This window comes from Neophocaena asiaeorientalis, unplaced genomic scaffold, assembly GCF_003031525.2.
Source record: "Neophocaena asiaeorientalis asiaeorientalis breed wild unplaced genomic scaffold, Neophocaena_asiaeorientalis_V1.1 scaffold91, whole genome shotgun sequence".
In the NCBI taxonomy this organism is placed as follows: Eukaryota; Metazoa; Chordata; class Mammalia; order Artiodactyla; family Phocoenidae; genus Neophocaena; species Neophocaena asiaeorientalis.
Window position 1 is genome coordinate 9,562,871 of NW_020173198.1, and position 21,084 is coordinate 9,583,954.

Sequence of the window (21,084 nt, forward strand, 5' to 3'; positions counted from 1 at the left end):
TTGTTTTGGAACTAGATGGAGGTTCTAGGGCGTACAGCATTGTGCATGTACTAAAAGCCACTGGATTGAGCACTTTAAAATGCTTCATTTAATGTTAAGTGAATTTTACCTCAGTTTAAAAAAAAGATCACTGGCTGTATCCTCGTGGTCAAGTTCCTTAACATCTTTGTGCCTCAGTTTCTTCATCTGAAAAATGGGCTCCCCAAAGTATGTATGTACTTCATGGAATTGCTGTCAGGACCATGGATAGCACTTAGAATCATGCCAGGGATGTACTAAGTGCTGTGGTTGCATTTGCTGTTAACAACAGGATTTCCTTGACCCACTCGAGAATCACTGAACTGACTAGAGGAATGAAAAGCAGGGGATCGACTGTGCACGGATGCCTGAGTCCTCTGTCCAGATCCCAGGGCGACTAGGCTCCGTGCCGAATATTATCAAGGGCTTAACTTTCCTGCAAGGTTCACTAGAAGTTGTTTGAATACTAAGCTCTTTAAACGTTTTTACACACCAGAAGTCATGTTTTAAGGGATGAGGATTAAGACACGCACGTGTTAAAGGTCCCAGCAGAGGGCCTGGCACACAGTAGGTACACAGGAAACAGCTGCTGGATCTGGGCTCTAGTCTTGCTTGATCAGTGCTATGGAGACACTGGTCTTGGGGACGTTGCAGAAAAGCTGGGACACCTGCTTCCTGTCTGTACGAGCTGGCCTTTCCTGCTGAGGAGCCACAGAAAACCTCTTAGGTTCCTGCTCTGGGTCCCTGGTGGTATGTCAAGAGAGAGGTTTGGGTCTAGGTCAAGTGTAGCTTAAATACCTGCATGGTAGGTCCCGCTAGGTTAGACCTTGTTGCTGTGGATCCCCAAGAGGCAGAATTAGTAGATCCTGGCTTTAGCTTGAAAAACTGAAATACTGTTTTCCCCTACCACATGCTTGCACACACCTACACACATGCATGCATGCACCCACGCACGCACACATACACCACAGACAGAATATGAGCCCCAGAGGGGCCGTGGACACACTCGGCCTTTGCATCTGATTTGCCCTAGGACACAGAGCCCAGTGATAGACTGTGTGGGGTCTGTTGCTACTGGCCCGAACCACGCAGACCAACGGCGCGATGCTTTAGGGTTTCATCCCTTCCTGTGGCCCATCTAACCGAAGAATGCTAGCGCAGTGTCCAGCCTTACTCAGTACATAGAACATATTGAATAAAACCATCATGTCCTTTGAGGATTCCAGACCTAGCAGGGTCTCAGTGCTTGAAAGCATCCATTTTCATTCACACGCTGGATACGTAAACATCTCCAACCAGAGCCTAGGTGGGCCAGGCGGTCACATCAACAGCGAAGGGGGAAGACCTGGATTCTTTAAACACACTTCGCTTGCATATTCCAAACATGAGAACAGTCTTCCCATTCATAGATGAGTTGGTTCTATCCTGCCTCTCTTGAAACATTTTAGCCTTCAAGTCTAACTTTGATTTTCCCAAATGTGGGTTCAAGAAATCTTTTCCTGGTCTTCTCGCGAGTGAAGGGAAAAAGGAAAGCAACTCAGTTGACGGTGAAGTCCAGCCCATGGGGTCCAGGCTACTCCACCACTATAAGAGTAACAGCCTGCACTTAACGAGCACTTTCTGTGTCAGGCATTGTGTTAAGCCCTTGACATGCAACATGTCCTCTAATCCTCCTAACTGCCCTATGAAGTAGGTACTGATACTGTGCCCCCTTTTAGGTGCTGACGCTGAGATGCAGAAGGCTGAAGCTGATTGTACCAATTCACACGGCCAGTCGGTGGTGGAAGATTCTGCAGCCAGGCTGTCTGTGTCCAGGGTCTCATCGAGGCTACTGGCCAGTGACGACCAATGAGTCTGGCCAGCAGTCAGAACTAGGCAGCAGACCAGGCAGGCGATGTCAAGTCACAAACAGCTTAGAGCAGCCACGACAGGTGGCCTCTGCCCTTGGATATCCCCCCAGGTTTTCAGAGCCTCGTAGAAGCTACAGACTTGGGCACTCACGCCCCTTCGAGAAGGCTCTTAAGTTTGCTCATCCTTCCTGGGAGGGGAGAAGTCATGGTCTTGGAAGCTACAGATGGAGCGGCAGATGGGAAGTGAAAGCTTATCAGAGTTGCCCAGGATAAAACCATTCATCTGCAAAATTCGTATGTTTCTGTGTGGGGCGATTTTACGAAAACAACAGCAAGAGGAAGCAGCCGTGCCTGATGCGTGAAGTGCCTCTGGCCACGAGGCTGGCAACGTGAGTGGCCAGAAGAGCTTGGGGTGGGGCACATGGGAATGAGGGCCGTGGGGGGCAGAGGAGACACAGACTGACAGAGATGTCGAGACAACTGAAGCATTAAAGCTAAAAAAATGACGACTCCCTTCTCTGAACCCCCAAATGGGTGGGGCGCATGGTCTGAGAAAGGATTTCTGGATCTTTCTTGGAGATTATGAGGTGCAGCCTTGGAGACAGCTTGGGAATTAACAGTTGACATTTACTGAGCTTTCTAAGTGCCCAAACTCTGCTCGGTTCTATTGTTATAACCTGATTTCACAAAGATTGAATTTACTTGCCAAGGGTCACCCGCTAGTAAGGTGGCAGAACTCAGAGTCAAACCTTAAGCCATCAGATGGAAGCCTGAGCACTCATCCTCCTGCATATGAAATGCTAGAAATCCTGACATCCTGGCCGAGGTGACCTGGCTAAGTGGCCGCTGTTACGGCTTCAACTTGCAAATCAACAGAGGGCCTCTGGGGGGCAGCACTGAGACCTGATGAGATTCTTTGGGGAAGGGCCACGGGCTGGCCCACCTGCCCTTGAGATCTCTGGCCAAGTGTCACCACCCGACCAAGGCTGAGATGAACTCTGAGGCCTCCACAGGAGGTCCGGAGGTGGGAGAGTGAGACCCTAGACCCTTGATGGGAGTGCCTGCCATGCTAGCAGCTGCACTCAGCATGCTGGGGTATTTCTGAATGTGGTCCTTATTTGGAAGGTGGAGGGAGAATGTTCTAACTCGTCCATGCCTTGTGCTTCTCTACACTCACCTCTCCTCACTGTTTTGTTTATTATACTCCAGCCATGTTTAAATTTCTCAACGGCAACTAGTTCATCTCTGACCCGAGTCCAGGCTGTTCAGACGGTTCTCAGTTGGAGGCGATTTTGCTCCTCTGGGAACAACATCTGGAGATGTCTGTGCTTGTCACAGGTGATTGGGGGCGGGGCCCACTGCTGGCATCTAGTGGGTAGAGGCCAGGGGTACTGCCAAACGCCAGCAGTGAGCAGGGCAGCCCCCAGGACACAGGATGACCCAGCCTGATGTCACTCGTGTCTAGATTTCCTCGTCTAGAAGGATCTTCTGTTTTCCATCTGTCTGCCGATCCCTTCTTATCCTTCAGGTCTCAGCTCAAAACTGCTACCGTTCTGACCCCCTGGTTATGCCCCTCCTCCACTCACACCATCTTCCTTTCTTCACAGTCTGTTCACACCTACTATGATGTGTCCCTTGCATGATTATCTAATTCTATCCTCCCAGCTAGGATCCGTGCTCCACTGAATGCCCAAGGAGTGCTTGCAGTACTCAACATAGTAGCTGCTTAATAAATGTTTGTGGAATGAATGTTTGAACGAATGAATAAGTAAGTAAGTAAAAGTCTGCCAGAGATACTTCATAATCACCCCCTTGTATTCCTGCCACCCTATGAATAAAAGAAAACTGGTATCTTTCTAATCCCCATTATTTTCCTCAGGTTCAAAGAGTGCCAGGAGTATCCTACGTAAACTAACCAAGGATTGTGCTTTCCTTTGACCTCCTCCAAGGTCCAGATTCTCCCAGCAGATGATGGGATGCCACCAAGCCCAGGACTGAAAGGGGCACAGGAAAGGAGACAGAAGCCATTGCTAGTTTTAAAGAGAGGTCTTCCCTCCATGCCTGTATCTTATATGGATCTTGATTCAAAACCCAAACTCCTGGGAATATGTGATCTCCACATTTGATGGCATTAAGAATGACTGTTAATATTTTGGGTGTGATAATCAAATTGATGTTAAATTCCAAGAGAGACTTTACCTTTTAGATATGTTTACTGAAATATTTACAGATACAATTATATGACGTCTTGGAAATGCTTCACCAAGGGTTGGTGGAAGAGGGTGAAAGTCTGTACTTGTATAGATACAAGGTGAATCGATTACAGTTGAAACTGGGTGACGTGGGGGTCACTATACTAGTCTCATATTCTTGTGCATGTTTGAAAATTGCCCGGATAAAGGAATATTAAACAACAATGACAAAAACTTTTATCTAGCTCTTCTGGGAATGCTATACCCAGTGCCAGGAGAGGAAGGAAGGCCCTCTCCCCTTCACCCCGTTCACCTCTCCTTTTCAGCCTTGTCAAAAATCAAGATGGGGGCTTCCCTGGTGGCGCAGTGGTTGAGAGTCCACCTGCCGATGCAGGGGACATGGGTTCATGCCCCAGTCCAGGAAGATCCCACATGCCGCGGAGCTGTTAGGCCTGTGAGCCATGGCTGCTGAGCCTGCGCGTCCGGAGCCTGTGCTCCGCAACGGGAGAGGCCACAGCAGTGAGAGGCCCGCGTACCGCAAAAAAAAAAAAAAAAAAAATCAAGATGGAAGACAGAGTCAAGCAAAGAGCTGCCTTCTTGATAGGAAATATAGTTCATTTTCTTGCCTTTTTTCCCCTCTACAGATCTCCAGGGGTTTTCTTTGCTTACGTCTCTTTTAAAGAGTAGACCAACGTTCGTGCAAAGGGACAGGCCTTCCTGGTGGCATCTGAGTTTCTCTCTGCCTAGGGGCTGCTGGCTGTTCCACCAGCTGCCCACAATTGTGGCCAAGCAGCCTGGAGGTTCAGTGGGAGGGCTTCAAGAGAAGCTAGAAATCTGGAGTTTCAGTTGCAATCTCCCGGTTTTAAAATGTGGGCAATCAACTCATGTGTTAAAATCTGAGAGGAGCCAGGTGAACACATCACGGGCCTCCAACAGCCCGGAGACGCCTGTCTGTGATTCTGCCCGGGCTGTCACAGCACTCCTCCTTCTTCCATTTTGTCCCTTTCAGATTAACACGTAAGTCAGACCTTGACCCTCTTCTGCCCCAAACACGCCAGCGATTCCCATCTTTCTTTGAGTAATGGCCAAATTCTAGAACCTCCATGATCTCACCTCAATTTTCTCTCTGGCTTCTGTCTCTTACCACTTTCCCCCCCTCACTTACTCTGTTCCAGCCACCCTGAGCCCTGCTGTTCCTGGAACACACCAGGCATCCACAGGGCTCAGCACCAGCTCCGCCCTCCTCCTGGACCACTCTCCCTGTCTGGGTGGCTCACTCCATCGGCGTCTTCCATTCTTCTCGGGAAGGACGTTCCTGGCCACTCTCATCTTGCTGCTCTCTGCCTTATTTTTCTGATGTACCATTTTACTTATTTTATGTGCTGTCTGTCTCCCCCACTGCAAAGGTTTTGGCCTTTGCAGTGTGTTCTCAAACAGAGCTGGAAACACCATGTACTTAAGAAATCTCTGTTGAACGAGTGGATGAATAAGCGAATGCTCACGTGATTCTCAGGCTCAGGGTGGACCCTGTGCAGAGAGATCTCATGGAGACAGTGCATATGTGTCTCACAGAGGCAGAAAGGCTTCTCCAGACAGGAGGCAGGCTGCTTCTGCCTCTGGATTCCCAGCTGTGACAGGGGAAGCAGGACTCCAAAGCAGGCTGGCCTGGGGCCGGGCCGCCTTACCTGATGGGGTAGTCAGCTGCGCTGAGGTTGATGAAGAAGTCCCAGGGCCAGTCGGTCATCTCCAGGAGGTCCCGCATGCTCTGCAGGTACGTGGACAGCAGGCTGGCTCCCCCCCAGATGGTGGCCATCCTCCAGGGGGTGACGCGGACGTTGCTGTACTGCCTGGAGAACTGGAGCACTTGGCGATGCAGGTAATTAGAGCGCTTTTCCCAGGAGAGAAAGGGTGACGTTCAGCAGCGCAGAAAACACCAAGACCTGTCCCTTGCCCCCTCTCTGTCCCTTCCCTTCTAGCTGACAGGGCTTCTGGACTTTGCCAAGTAACTGATTCAGGCCCGGGGTGTCTTTCTGCATTGCTATTCGAACTTCATTATTTTTAAAATATTACTTTAGCTATCTGAAATGCAGATTCCCTGGCCCCACCTCTAAGCCACTGGTTCACTAGGTGTAGGCGGGTGCCTGGGAGTCTGCATTTTTCTATAAGATGGATACATATGGTCTGAGGTAAACAAGCTAAGAAATATAGCCGCATCTAGACCTGATGAGTATTTCAAGAGGTAGAATTTCTCCATTACTCTCTCGCAGGCCTGCAAGAAGCAAACTTTTTGGATAGGCATCCCCTTTGCCTTCTTGACCAAAGACATAGTCATGTCACGTCAGCAGACCGACAGAAACCTCTGGAACAAGATGCTCAGGGGTCAGCAAGCTGGCTGCAGGTTTTTTGTAAAGTTTTATTGAAACACAGTCACACACATTCATTTACGTATGTTTTTTATGGCTGCTTTCATACTTCAATGCCAGAGCTGAGTAGCTGCGACAGAGCGTATGGCCCACAAAGCCTGAAATACTTGCTCTCTGGCCACTTACAGAAACAGTGTGCCCACCCCTGGGTTAGTTATCTTCACAGAGCGACAGGCACTGCATCGGGCAGTGGGACAGTGAGGAAAAGAGGTACGAATGACAATGTTTATGGAGAAAGTCTAAAGTCACAGCTGGGAACTTTGGAACCAACACACACACACACACACACACACACACACACACAGACACACACACACACACACGGCACTTCAAGATCAAATGCTCTGGGGGGAAGCAGCTGTTCAGCCTGCAAGCCTTCCCTGAAGGAGAGGTCAGCTTAGAGAGAGGCAGACAGACCTGCAGAGAAAGGGCGGTCCTCACCTTGTCCACGTGGATGTAGTAGAAGTGGTCTTTGTGGTAGATGGCCTTGAACATGCGCTGTAGCTGCCGAGAGGCGCGGCCGTGGACCACCAGGACAAAGGCGATTCTGACCCGGTTGGCCAGCATATACTCCACCGAATCCTCATCCCACTGAATGTTCTTGTTGGCTTTGCCTGGGAAAACCCGAGAAACCACAGAGGTGGGGTGAGCTCGGTCGTCCTCTGGGGGGGCGTTTCTCTGATGCTTCTCCCCGGAAACTATTTGAGGGGCAAAGTAGTCATATTGGGCCCTGAAACCTGATTCAACTTAACCAAACAAGTCCTGGACCCTTACGCTGTCCTGGTACAACAGGAGTAGGAACCCTGAGGACCTGAAGATATGGTTTCCATCCCCAGGAAGCTGAAAAGAACGGACGGAGACATGTGTACACATATTAAACTACTGAACAAGGCAGGAGGAGATGAGAGATGTAAGAGGTGTATTTCTGAATCACAGAGGAAGGAGCAGTTAATTTCAAGTTGGGAAACGCAAGATACACGTGCTGTTTTTGCCTGTCCAGAATACACTCTCCCTTCTCCTCCTAAGAGCATCCGTTTTAAAAAAATTGTAGCAAGAACAGATAACATGAGATCTACCCTCTTAACACATTTTTAAGCGGACAGGATAGTACTGTGGATTATAAGCAGTGTTGTACAGCAGATCCCTACAAGTTATCCATCTTGCATAATGGGAAATTTATCATCTGATATTTTGGGGGGCATCATCCCCCTCCTTAATTCTCAGTCTGTGTGGCAGGAGTGGGCCTCTCTCCATTGTCAATTTCAGGGGTGGTCACAGGGATGAAGCTTGGTTAATCAGGACACCGCCTCTCTCTGGCCACAGTAGGTACGGTTCAGCCCTAACCAAGCTGTTCAGCCAAGAAGACAGAATTCTGGACTTTTGTTGGAACTACTAGATGAGAGAGGTTTGCAATTCATGAAACTGGTAGATGCTAAGAGCCCTTTGGTCCCCACAGGGAGAGGAAAGCCAACACAGAGGGAAGCATTGCTGAGCGATGGAGGGGGTCTAGGTCCTCATGAACCCATCTGAGCCCCTGGATCAGCCCGGGTGGAGATCAGCCACGGTCAGAGCTTCTTTTTCTTTGAAAGCCCAGAACCTATACCAGGTGCTCCTGAATAAATGATTCCAGACATCTTTTCTCCTGGAAGCAGCCTCAAAGACACCTTTTCTCCTTTTCTTCCCTTGCAAGTGCTCCAGGGGCAAGGTTTCAGGGAGGAACACAGCTTACTGGTTCAGTTCATTACAGGCCCAACTAGAAATATCCTGGTTTTCCTGAGCCGAATTTCCTTTGGGTCTAAACTGATTTCTTGTGGGTTCTAGGTTTGTGGGACTCAGAACCTTGTCAAGGTAGCAGCTGCAGGTGTCTCCGACTGTCAACTGGGAAAGCTGAGAATTAGGACTGTTTAGCCTGGAGGTCAGGAGATTGGGAGCCTGTCAGCTGCCACTGGGAAGCTGAATGGCCACCAAATGAGCGAGGCTCCTTCTATGTTGTCCCAGAGGACGGAATGAGATTAGCGTGTATCGTGTCCATGGCCTGCGGGACCTGCTTCCCGCAGATATGACTGCACACCCCTGGGCCTTGATCGCCCCTACCATCTACCTCGCCCCCTGGCCTTTTATCTTTTCCTTGAGCAAGCTCGTCCCTGCCTTGGGACCTTTCCACTGGCCATTCCTGACACCTGGGACACACTCTCCCTAGATCTTCGTATGGCTACATCTTCTTATCACTGGTTCACAGGTCACAATAAGGCCACCTGGCCCCCACCAACCACATCTCTCTCTTTCACCTCGACCTGTTTCGATTTTCTACATAGCATTTAACACCATCTGAAATTGTTTCCTTGTTTATTGTCTGAACCCCCCTACTAGAACATAAACGCCAAAAGATGAGGGACTGTATCAGAATGCTTGTCATTGGATACATAACACTGTAAGAATATCTGGCACACATCTGGTTTTTGGTGAAAATAAAAGTTACAGGTGGGTACATTTTGGTACCATAACGATTACAGTACCCTTCTTGAGCATTCAGCAGTCCTTACCATTAATTATTTCATTTAATCCTTATAGCAACCCTGAAAGGTAGGGCCATTATCTCCGTTTTGCAAATGAGGAAACCACAGCTTAGAGAGGCCAAGCGATTTATTTGTTCAAGGTCACACTGCTTTAATTAAGCTGAGATTCAAACCCAGGTCTGTTTCCAAAGCCTATGTGCTTAACCACTAATATACACTACATCACCATACCCAGAATTTGGAAGTGTTTATAACAATTCTGCTTAGTTAATGAAATATCTTGTACATTAGTTATTGCAGGTAGATTGGCATGTACATGAGGAAGTCAGAGGCATTGCAAGGTGGATTCGTGTATCATGTGGGAGGCTGACTCTAGGTGGCCAATCAGGTTACATCTTTTCATCCACCCTCCATCCACCCATCCATCCATCCATCCATCCATCCATCCATCCATCCATCTATCCATCCATCCATCCAAATTCAACCACCCATCCAACAAACCATTTAACTACCCACCTAGCAAAGCATTCAATGGCCTATCACCTCCCCCAAAAAACCCAACCATCCATTCATCCACTCACCCATCATCCTCCAAGCAAATCATCCATGCATCCACTCTTCCAAACATCTAACGATCAACTCACTGATCCACGCAATATTAACTTAGCCTATACTGTGCTAGGTACTAGAAAATTAAAATTGGGGGAAAATATCCTTGCCTTTGAGGAGCTCTCAGCCAAGTGGGAAAAACAGAAGACAATGCTCAATTGTTTTATGATAGAAGTGTGCTCTTGGAGGGTGGGGAAGGAGTGAACAATCTGCCCGCCGGGACAGAGGAGACCGCAGAGAGTTTAGCCCAAAGCTCCGGAGCCCACTTCCCCGCGCTCTCCTGATACCCCACCATCTTTGTCTCCTTGACTGTTCAATCAGTAGCTGCGATCCTGGGGATAATTAACATCTTGGCTCTGGTTGAAGACAAACTGGGGAGCAAGCAGAGTGTTTCCTAACCACCCTCTAATCTTCTCTCCAAACCACTTGCAAATACACTGGGCCTTCCTGGTGGTCGTACGAGAGGTGTGCCTGGAAGGATCATGTCCCTTTAAACACTCACACAACAACCTATTCATCCATCCATCCAACCAACCACCCAGAATCCTTAAACCCTCCTACTTGCCAGTCCTGGACACAGTCTTGAGCACAAAGGCACATGGGATGTGAGGCTGTTTTCACAAATGGATTATGAATGGATTAAGGAATGTGAGAATCCAAAGTAAAAAGATAATGACATACGAGAAAAGCTTACATTCTCTTTCCCACAACCACAGCCCAAAGGCAGCGTAATTATCACAGGGCTGGCTGTAACCTCTCTCCACCTCCCTTGGAGACTATTTATCAAACAAAGGGAGGGATGCTTAAAAACAATGGCTAGTGGGCTTCCCTGGTGGCACAGTGGTTGAGAGTCCGCCTGCTGATGCGGGGGACACGGGTTCGTGCCCCGGTCCGGGAGGATCCCACATGCCATGGAGCGGCTGGGCCCGTGAGCCGTGGCCGCTGAGCCTGTGCGTCTGGAGCCTGTGCTCCGCAACGGGAGAGGCCACAACAGTGAGAGGCCCGCGTACCACAAAAAACAAAACAAAACAAAACAAAAACACAATGGCTACTTGTGTCACTTTTTTCTACCTGGATTTCACTGGGTGATTTTTCAAAGGTTTAAACGTGGATACGATGCTTCATAGGAAGTCCACTCTGTAGGAGCTCCCGGTGGCACTCAGATAATACTGCTCATCCCTGCCCCAAGGTCTCTGGGTAACAATGATCTGGAGTTCCCAGCAAGTGAGGTTTATGAGGCCTTTGGGAACAGCCACGCTCTCCAGCCCTGGATGTCTCTTGTCATGTTGTTGAATGAGTGAGTGAATGAATGCATTCCGGAGAAGACTGGCTGCTCTGGTCCAGAGGAGCTGACGTCATCTGAGTGCCGGTCCTGAGGGCTCTGTGTGGGTCATTACTTAGCTCCAGGAGGAATTCTACGTCATACTCGAGACTCAGAGAGGTCAGCACGTTTCCCCAGGTCACACAGCGAGTGTGCACAGAGGCGGGAGTAGGGGCCCCAATCCAGCCCCGCTCCTGCCACCCCCGCTCTGCTGCATTGGAGAGCAGTACGGGGAGTGAAGGCCACTGGTGTCTAAAGGGACTTGGGTGTTGACAATGAGAAACGCCTTTTGTAACTTCTCTCTAGGGTTTTTAGAAAGCAGAGCAGATTCACAGACGCAGACATGGATACACTGCCACACCAGCAGCAGAGGCTCCCGGGTGTGAATAGCATAAAGCCATACTTGGGTCAGACGGTCGGTCTGGGGAGCAGTAAAGACAAGGGGGAACAAAAACCTAGAGTTCTTCTGGAGCACAGCTATTTTGGGGATAAGGGTGGGTGAGAAAGACAAAAAATATCTACAGAAAGGAGACAGAGAGATGGAGATGGGGATGAGAGGTGGGGATCAGGGGAGGGATACAGAGAGGCCACACACATCGAGAGAAACGCAGAGAGAGACCTGCAAACAGACAGGAGGACCTTCCCCTCCCACACATACGGGGGACCACGCATGTAGAGAGATCCACACAGAAACGCAGGGAAAGACAGACACACAGACATAAATGGAGACAAACACACATAACCAGACACACACACTGAGACAGCTTAGGCAGAGGGAAGGAGGGGAGCCACGCTGTAAAAGCTGGATGCACTCGACCTCAGAGCCCTGCAGCTATCCTTAAAAGCAAAGGCCAACGAAAGTTCCAGAATCTCAGAGTCAAACAATGCCTCCAGGCCTGAGACGCTGCCTGCTCCTCTCCCCCTGCCCCCCAGTCTGCCTCCATCCTTTACACACCTGCCCCTCGCCTGTGCCCTGACCAGCCCTGTCCACGTATGAGCCCAGAGGTAGAGGAAGAAGGTGAGGCTCAGGGGGGCGAAGCGCCTTGCCGAGGACCCATCAAATTGGTGGGATAGCCTCGGGCTGGTTCCATGACCACAACGGCAATGTTCCCCATCTGGCACGTGGTTGGACCCTGATGGGTTTTATCGAATAAACAGGAGAGTGAATGCGCGAGTTCTCTGCCCCGAGTTGCAGCAGGGTGGGGTACTGTTCAAAGGGGCCGAGGTTCACGGTGCCCTTTGCCGGGTGCCAGTCACCAGCTTCCTATAGTTGCTCCACACCCCCGGCTCCTGCATCGCCTTTTCTGGCAAGCTGCTCAGACACGGGGTCGCTGGAGAGGACAAGAAAACACCCCGTAGACCAGGCAGAGAGGCCCCCCTGGGGGTGGGTCTCCTCCACCCGGGCCACCGTTTCTGGGACTGTGCTCCTGAAAAGCACCCGGCCTCCTGCACCAGGAGTGGGATCGTCAGTGGGTTGTGGTGAGATTCCCAGCGGGGCGGGAACTGGGGATGGGCTCTCTCCCACCCTGCCGGAGGGGGTGGCAGCCGGCACAGCTTGGTGATGTGGGAACAGCATACAGCGTTAAATATGCAGTCCCCTTGACCCCGTAACTCCATGCCTAAAAATCTACCCTGGGGGAGGAGAAGGCAAATATGCCCATCTCTATGTATAGGATGTTTCCTTTGTTCAATTAGTTACTCAATGCGGCGTCTCCTCTGTGCCAGGCACAGTTCCGGTCCTGTCAGTGGACACAACAGAGTCCTTTCCCGAATGCTGCTTAGGCTAGTGGGATAGAAAGCCATTAAAAAAGTAAGCAAATAGAGAATACGATTGCAAACAGTGACATAGGTTATGAAGAAAAAAATTTAAGCATGTTCAGGGCGGGGTTTATTTGGCTATGGTGGCCAAATGTAGGCTGATGTGAAGTGGATACACTTGAACAAGCTTGAACGAGTGAACTGAGGGAGTGAGTCATGCAATTATCATGGATGGAGGAGGATTCTGGGCAGCTGGCATAGCAAGTGCAAAGGTCCTGGGGCCTCCACCTCAATAGTGTGTATAATGGTCCAAAATAGGAGTCGACCCAAAGGTCTTAGTAATACCTGTTGATATAGAACGTTGTCTATAATATATTAAGCAAAAGAGAAGTCCTACAATGCAATCCATAACAATTTAAAAGACATGGACTGAAATACTAACAGAGGGTCAGATGGTGGCATGACGGTGTTCATTTCTTCTTTACACTTTGCCGTGTTAACTGCATTTTGTAAAATGCATTACTTTTATAACAGAACCTAACAATAAAGGTGATGCTTATTGCTAGTTCTAATACTGTTTACTGAGTGCCTACTATGTGTAAAACAATTTCTGTGCATGACTTTTTTACTTCTATCCAAACCACTATGAGAAAAGAGCTATTACCTTCCTCTTATACAACTGAGGAAGCTGGAGCTCAGAGACATCCCAGTTAGGAGTTGGCTGAGCTGGGAACGGAGCTGGTCTGTGATGCCAGAGCCCTAGCATGGCCACTATGCTCGATCCAATTGTCCCCATTTCCAAAAGACAAAAATCTGTTCCTAGAAGCCTGTCAGTTGACTTTTCCAGCTGCAGGACAGAAAACAATGACATGTGGTCAGAGCTATGTGTGTCTTCACAGACTGAAACCCAAACACTGCCCGGCTCCTAAAAAAAATCTATGAGTTTAACAGTATAATCAGATTCCTGTGGCACAAAACAGAAAATAGGTGGAAGAATCAGAGTGATTAGAGGCAGCGGGGAAAGCTGACTTCAGACAAATGTTAAAAACCCAGGGTTGTAGGGAAGCATATCAAGTATATTTCTGTGATGCAGGTGTGGAGGCCAAGGACTCACGGAGGGCTGTGCCACCGTAGGCCTGTTACCCACCCAAGCTCTGCGTGTTTCTTTATCATAATATGGTCAAATAAGGACGACGTAAACCTTGGGCCCTAAAGAGATGGCGAAGATGAAGGTACTTGGCAAGGGTCAATGGGTTGTGCAGATGTCGTGATGCTAGCAATGATCACGCCTGTGGTACCTTGTAGGAATATGATCTGGGAGGAGAGAGTTAAGCTGCAGGGGTTAGGAGCGTGTCCTCTGGTCAGGCAGGTCTGCATGACCTTGGACCAGGTAAGCCACCTTTCTAAGTTTCGGTTCTCTCAGCTGTAAAAATGGGTATGTTACCATCAGAGCCTGTCTCGTGGATGCCCACGTCCATTAGAATAGCTATCATCACCATCAGTGTTACTCTATTTGGCTGTTCGTCCCCAAGGATGTGGATCAAGTCTGGTGGACCCAGTGGGCCCAGCTCCAGCGTCCTACCCAAGACGGCACAGTCTCCCAGGGCTGTGTACACCCCAGAGCCCACGGTTTGCAAATAAACATCCACACCCTGGATCTCCCTCTGCAGCATCTGCCTCTGAAAACAATGACTAAATAACAAACGCAAAACGAAGGAGCCTCTTGACTGGAATAGTTATTCCAACCAACAAAGCCCTCGATTCTACTTATACTCTGAAAGGGCCTCTTCCGGCTACTGCGAGGGGAGCTTTCTGACTTGGTTCCAAATAAGAGGGGAGGCTGGGTCTTGGAGACCAGTGGAGACGAGGCTGTGTGCAAACGGTTCCTGGATCAGGGGTGGGCCCAGCTCCCTGCCGCCAGCGAGGCATGGGCTCTGCAGCTCAGAACTGGGTCCAGCTCTGCCTCTTCACCGCGGGGGCTTTGGAAAGACACCTCTCCGGTTGTCACTTCTTCTTCTATAAACTGGGTTAGTCACAGGTAGTTCTATTTTTAATATGTCGAGGAGCCTCCATACTGTTTTCCATTGAGGCTACTCCGTTTTGCGTTCCCACCAGGATGAACGCTGAGGACATGCGCTGAGCGAAATAAACCAGTCCCAGAAAGACGAATCCTGTGTGATCCCACTCATATGAGCTATCTTACACGGTCTAATTCACAGACTCGAAGAGCGGAAGGTGGCTAGGGGCTGAAGGGTCGGGGAGATGAGGAGTTATCATCAATGGGCAAAAAGTTTCAGGCAAAAGGCAGATGAACGAGCTCTAGAGAACCTGACTACAGCACTACGTCTGCAGCCAACGGCACTGCATTGTGCGCTTAAAACTGTGCTAAGAGGGTAGAGCTCGTGCTAAGTGTTCTTCCAAAATACAATAAAATTTTTTAAAAACTAAAGAGGGATGAGCGAGCCATCCCTGGCCCTGCTGGCGGTGGGGTGATTCGCGCTTGTGGATGGGGCACCCTTGCCCACCAGGCACACCGCACGGAGTGGGGTTCATGTCATCGGAGGGGAAAGCCTGACAGGCTCCAGGTTCTTTGTCAGACTTGGGCCGAAGGGCCTTTCTTTCACTGGGCAGCACACCAAGGGCCACAAGTCTGGGTCCAAACCCTGCTTCTGCCGTGAATCAGCCGTGGGGCCCTAGGCGAGTCATTTCCCTTCCTTGGTCCTTGAAGACTCTTCTAGAAAAATAATGATGTCTGAGGCATACTGAGCCCTAAGCACTATGCATACATGATTTCATGACTTAATTTTCCTAAGGCCTACGAAGCAGGCACCGTGATTATTACCCCCATCTCACCATGGAGGACTCTGAGGCTGAGAGGCCCTGAGTAACCGATGAGTTACCCTCTCTGTAGAGTGTCGGTTCAGAGACAAACCCATGCTTTATTCTAGCAGATGAATAGATAACATTCCCATAGTCTGGGATTCTAGCCCAATCATGGAGTTAGCATCACTGAATAGAAAACTGTCCTCCCTTGAGACAGGGTTGGTTTTTGGTAATTCACTTAGTTTCTTCCTCCCTCCCTCCCTTTTTCAGGTTTATTGAGGTATAATTTATTATTATTGAGGTATAATTGACATATAAAGTTGGAAGATAATTCAAGTTGTACATTGGGGTGATCTGATATACTACACGTTGTGAAATGATTCTCCCCATCTAGTGAGTTAGCACATCCACCACCTCACTTATTTGTTTATTATGTACTTTGGGGGTGAGAACATTTAAGTTCTACTCTCTCAGCAAATTTCAATTGTACAACACAGTGCTATCAGCTATGGTCACCATGACACAGTCACGTTAGATCCTCAGACCTTATTCATCTTATTGCTGAGAGTTTGTATCCTTTGCCAACCTCTCCTCGCTCCTCCACGCCCCAGCCCCGGTGACCATTTCTCTACTCCCCGTTTCCAAAAGTCTAACTTTTTTTAAGAGTCGACATATAAGTGATATCACAGTGTTCGTCTTTCTCTGGCTTATGTCACTTAGCATCATGTCCTCAAGTTCCATCCATGTTGTTGCAATGGCAGGGTTTCCTTCTCTCTCGAGGCTGAGTGATACTCCCTTGTATATACCACAGCAGGTGGGCTTTCTTGATAGCTGGCAGTTCCTCATGAGCCGACGCCAAGGTTGCATCTCTCCTAGCATGCCATCCCCATCACCTACGCCCCCGCCCCTGCCGGCTCAGGGGAGAGGCCCTCAGAGAATGAACGATTCGGACTGATGGATTAAGCCGGACAGCTCCGTCCACGTTCAGCGCCCAGGGGGCCGAAGTGGAAGCCTCAGGGCCGAGCTGTTGCATGGGACGGTCTCCGCTCATGTGAACTGGCTGAGGGCTGGACCCCACTCTTCCCTGTTCAGGAGCCCCAGGCCTCCCTGGGAGGAGCCGGGCAAGTGCCTGGTCATGTCTCTAACATCAGGGCTGCTGCTCTGACTCCCGTGGTCATGTCACCTCCAACCTGACCTGATGGGAAGTGAGGGGAGGAGATACTAAGCAGGGATCGTGGAATTGGGAGAGGGGAACTGAGGGAGTAAGTCCAAGGATAAAGCTGGCCAGGCCACACCCTTCGGGGCTCAGGAGAAATGACCCTTTCTCTGCCAAGCCATCCCTGACCCCCTCCCCCATCCCTTCCTTGCACCACCCTCCCACAGGCCCTCCAAGAATCCTGAATTTCTTCTTTTTTTAAAAAAAAACTGTGGTAAAATACACATAACATAAAATTTACCTTTTTAATCATTTTTGAGCATACAGTTCAGTAGTGTTAAGTACCTTCACATGGTCGTGCAACCGTCACCACCAACCTTTTCGTCTTGCAAAACTGAAACTCTGTACCCATTAAACACTAACTCCCATTCCCCTCCCCCAGCCCCTGGCACCCAGTATTCTACTCCCGTCTCTATGACTCCTCTAGGTGCTCACATAAGTGGAATCATATAATATTTGTTCTTTTTGCAACTGGCTTCTTTCATGTAGCAAAATGTTGTAGCATGTGAAAGAATTTCCTTCCTTTTTAAGGCTGAATGATATTCCACTGTGTGTATGTACCACATTTTGTTTATCCATTCATCTGTCAGTGAACAGCCGGGTTGCTTCCAACTTTTGGCTCTTGTGAATAAAGCTGCTATGAACATAGGTGTTCAGATATCTCTTTGAGACCCTGCTTTCAATTCTTTCGGGTATATACCCAGAAGTGGAATTGCTGGATCATATGGTAACTTTATTTTTATATTAAGTTATTTTTTGAGGAACCCATCCTGTACTACTGAACTCAGCCATCCCATGTAGGGGCTCAGCCTGGGTCTGTATCCTGAACCCACCACTTACTCACAGGTCATTTGGCTGCTGTGTGCCTTTGTTTCCTCATCTATCAAAGCGTGCTCACCTCCAAGGGATGCTGTAAGGACTAAAAGCTATAACACAGGCAAAATATGGTCATGCAGCTCGACAGTGGAGAAGCCAGCTGTTGAGCCCATGTGGGGTGACTCTGGAACCCTTGCCCAATGCAGTGAAACTTGTAACTGTTCACACAGCTGGGCGGTGTTGGGGGGGTGGGGGCAGGACCTGACCATGAGGACTTCAGAGCTGGTGTTCTTCCCAAGGGAAGATTTACATAGCCCACACACAGGACATCAAATGGCACTAAGTGAGAATGGGAAAGGGATTCCCTTTTCAATTCTCATCCAGCCTTTCTGATTAGCCAGCCCACCAAGGGAGTCTCAGATCAATGCAAACATTTCCTCAACAGCAAGGGGACTGAACTTCCTCTCCCAACAAGGGGAGATCTGCCCACAGTATTGGTGTCTCTGGCAGAAAAGAGAAGTAACTACGGGCACTGAAGGCCACTGTTGTGATTTCACCGATTCATTTGCATGGTTGCTGTCTCTATGGCAAGGGAGAGAGAGATCTCCACTTCTGGCAGTGATGCAAAATGACTTGCAAAATACAACTGACTTAAGTAAAGATGAAAGTGAGTCTATTGCAATGAAAACATTATGCAAATAATAGGGCATAATGGCAAATAGGGATTTGGCAAAATCGTGAAGGTGAGAGAGTGTGAAGGAAGCTTGGAGAATATTAATTAGACTCCACAAACTTGCTTTCCAACTAGGATGTGCTGAGTTTGCTAAACAAATGAGGGCAGGTGAAGGCCAGGTACAGACTGATGCCCAAGCAGCCTCGTATTTCACGGAAGGACTTGTAGGTCCAGATAACATTTGCTTTCCAGGCTTCAGGGGCCCAGGAGGGTTTCGTTGGGAGTTTTCTGGAGTAGCCACTGGGAGACCACCTTCCTGCCACAGAGAGAGAGAGAGAGAGACAGACAGACAGACAGAGAGACAGACACAGGGGTCTGCTGAGAAACACTGTCCTTTTGACTTGCACTCCAATATGATGAGCATTTAATATTTATAAAGTTTTTTGCACAGACTTCTTAACTCTCATAGCAATGCTGCATATAGAAATTATCCCCATTTACGGATAATTGGCCCAGGCTCAGAGAGGGTGAGGAACTCACCCAAGGTCACAGAGCTAGGAGGTGAAGAAGAGATTAAGAAACAGAAACAAACTGACCTGACTTCAGATACCATGCTCCATGCATGCTCCTAGCAAGAATCTGGGCATCTCTGTCTCCACTCAGGCTCCCACTGCCAAGCTCATCTGGACCCAAAGCATCATATTCCCTGAATGGCTTCTAAACCACTGTCCACTTTAGAATGGGGTTTTGCGGTCTGAGCATGATTGATATTTGGTACCAGATAATTCTTTGCTGTGGGAGATGAGCGCCGTCCTATGCACTGTAAGATGTTTAAGTCACATCCCTGGTCTTTACTCACTAGATACCAGCAGTATCCTCCCACTTGTGAAAAAGCAAAAATGTCTCCATTCATTGACAAATGTCCCCTGGGAGGAGGGGCAAAATCACTCTTGGTGGAAAGCACTGCTCTAGAACAGAAGTTTTCAAAATGTGGTCTCTGGTCCACAGCAACAGCATCATCTGGGATCTTGCTAGAAAGGCAGAATCTCAGGCCCTACCCCACTCCTTGTGAATCAGAAACTCTGGGGTGGGGACCAGCAATCTGTGTTTTAACAAGCCCTCCAGGTGATTCTCATGCAAGCTGAAGTTCGAATCCACTGGCCCAGGCTAGTGAGGCTCACCTCTGCCCATTAGAATGACCTGAACGTGGTAAAAGAACAAAACAAAAAGCAAAACCCATGCCTGGGTCCCACCCCAAGAAATAATAATTTAATTACTTTGGTGGGTGCAAGTATTGGCAAGTTTTTAAAGCTCCCCAAGTGATCCAACATGCAGTCAGGGTTGAGGACCACATTTTGTACCTTCTTTTCCTTTCAACCTCCTCTTAAAACCTGCGTCTCTCAAGGTGGAAAGGGTTTTACCCAGATACGTCTCTGGGTGCCACCTCACACGCTCACAGCCTCCTGTTCCGCTGGAGACCCAAGGCTGTCTCACTCATTATTTTTCTCCCGCTCTGAGAAATGTCTCCCTCCATTCCTGATCAAGCACTCAGGAAACTTTCCTGCTCACTGATTTTTTTTTTCCCCCTCATTCAAGTCTGGAGTTATTAAACCACAGCCCATGGCTGAAACGCCTTATTGATTTTATTGTCAAGAGCCCTGGGATATTCTAATGATGTACTGCTCAATAAATGGAAACCAGTGGGATAAATATTGATGGCGTATGGTGCATTTCACCACAATTCACTGGGTCCCAGTCGCTCTGCCGGTTACCCAGCAAAAGCACTGTGCTGAGGCCTGCAAGCTCTTGTCCATCCTGCTGATGTTACTTTTCCCACACATCAAGGATGAAAGTGCTATTATGATGAACAGCTACTCCTGTGTGCCAGGCCCGGGCAGAGTGTTTTTAAACAGATATTATCTCATTTACTTCTTACAGCAGACCTATGAGGGAGGTATTCTAATTATTCCCATTTTACAGATAAGGAAGTCAAGACTCAGAGTGGTTATGTGACCTGGGGCCCGCTAATACACTGTGGAATTGGGATTCAGATCTCCATTTGTCAGCCACTAAAATGAGGGCTTTTAACCCCTGCTATGGTGTGAATGTTTGTGTGCCCCCCAGAATCATATGTTGAAAACCTAATCCCCAGGGTGATGGTATTGGGAGGTGGGGCCTTTAGGAGGTGATTCAGTCATGAAGGTGCAGCCCTCATGAATGAGGTTAGTGCCCTTATAATATAGACCCCAGAGACCTCCCTTATCCTTCTGCCAAGTGAGGACACAGGGAGAAGACAGTGCTCTATGAACCAGAAGCAAGTCCCCACCAGACACCAGATCTGCAGGACTTTCTAGCCCCCGGAACAATGAGAAATAAATTTCTGTTGTTTATAAGCCACTCAAGTCTGTAGTATTTTGTTATAGTAGCCCAAATGGACTAAGGCAAGCCCTAAGCTAAACCATGCAAGGAAAGAACAGCTTCTATTGTTATCCGAGTAACCTTTCAGACGGTTTTGGTACAGATTAATATTTCACACATTACCCCCCCGCCCCCTTCTCAAGCAGTGTTTCTCAACAGGGACCACTGGCATTTGGGGAGAGATAATAATTCTTTGTTGGGTTGGGCTGTCTCATGCCTTATGGGACATTTAATATCCCTAGTCCCCCAAACAGCCTCTTCCCCTTTATATTTCCCAGAGTCCCCTATAGCGAATCAATACAGTTGTTGCTTGAGAAGCACTCATCTTACTGGGAGGCAGAAGGTTCCCTGCCAAGATGGCCTACTTCACTTTTGGCAACATGGGCAGTCACTCTGGAAAGGCAGCATGGCAAGTGGAAAGAAGTTTGGCTTTGCAAACTTTGCAATCAGA

General features: G+C 48.8%; 1 protein-coding gene across 1 annotated transcript in view; it reads right to left on the reverse strand.

Annotated features, from left to right (window-relative positions):
- The window catches only part of XYLT1 (xylosyltransferase 1), a 304,620-nt gene that overhangs the window by 72,137 nt on the left and 211,399 nt on the right, over nucleotides 1-21,084 (reverse strand). The window contains exons 5-6 of the mRNA XM_024744361.1: nucleotides 6,925-7,097; nucleotides 5,746-5,948 (exon numbers count right to left, since the gene is read on the reverse strand). Coding sequence (XP_024600129.1) covers nucleotides 5,746-5,948; nucleotides 6,925-7,097 — 376 coding nt within the window. The remainder of the gene's footprint in view (nucleotides 1-5,745; nucleotides 5,949-6,924; nucleotides 7,098-21,084) is intronic.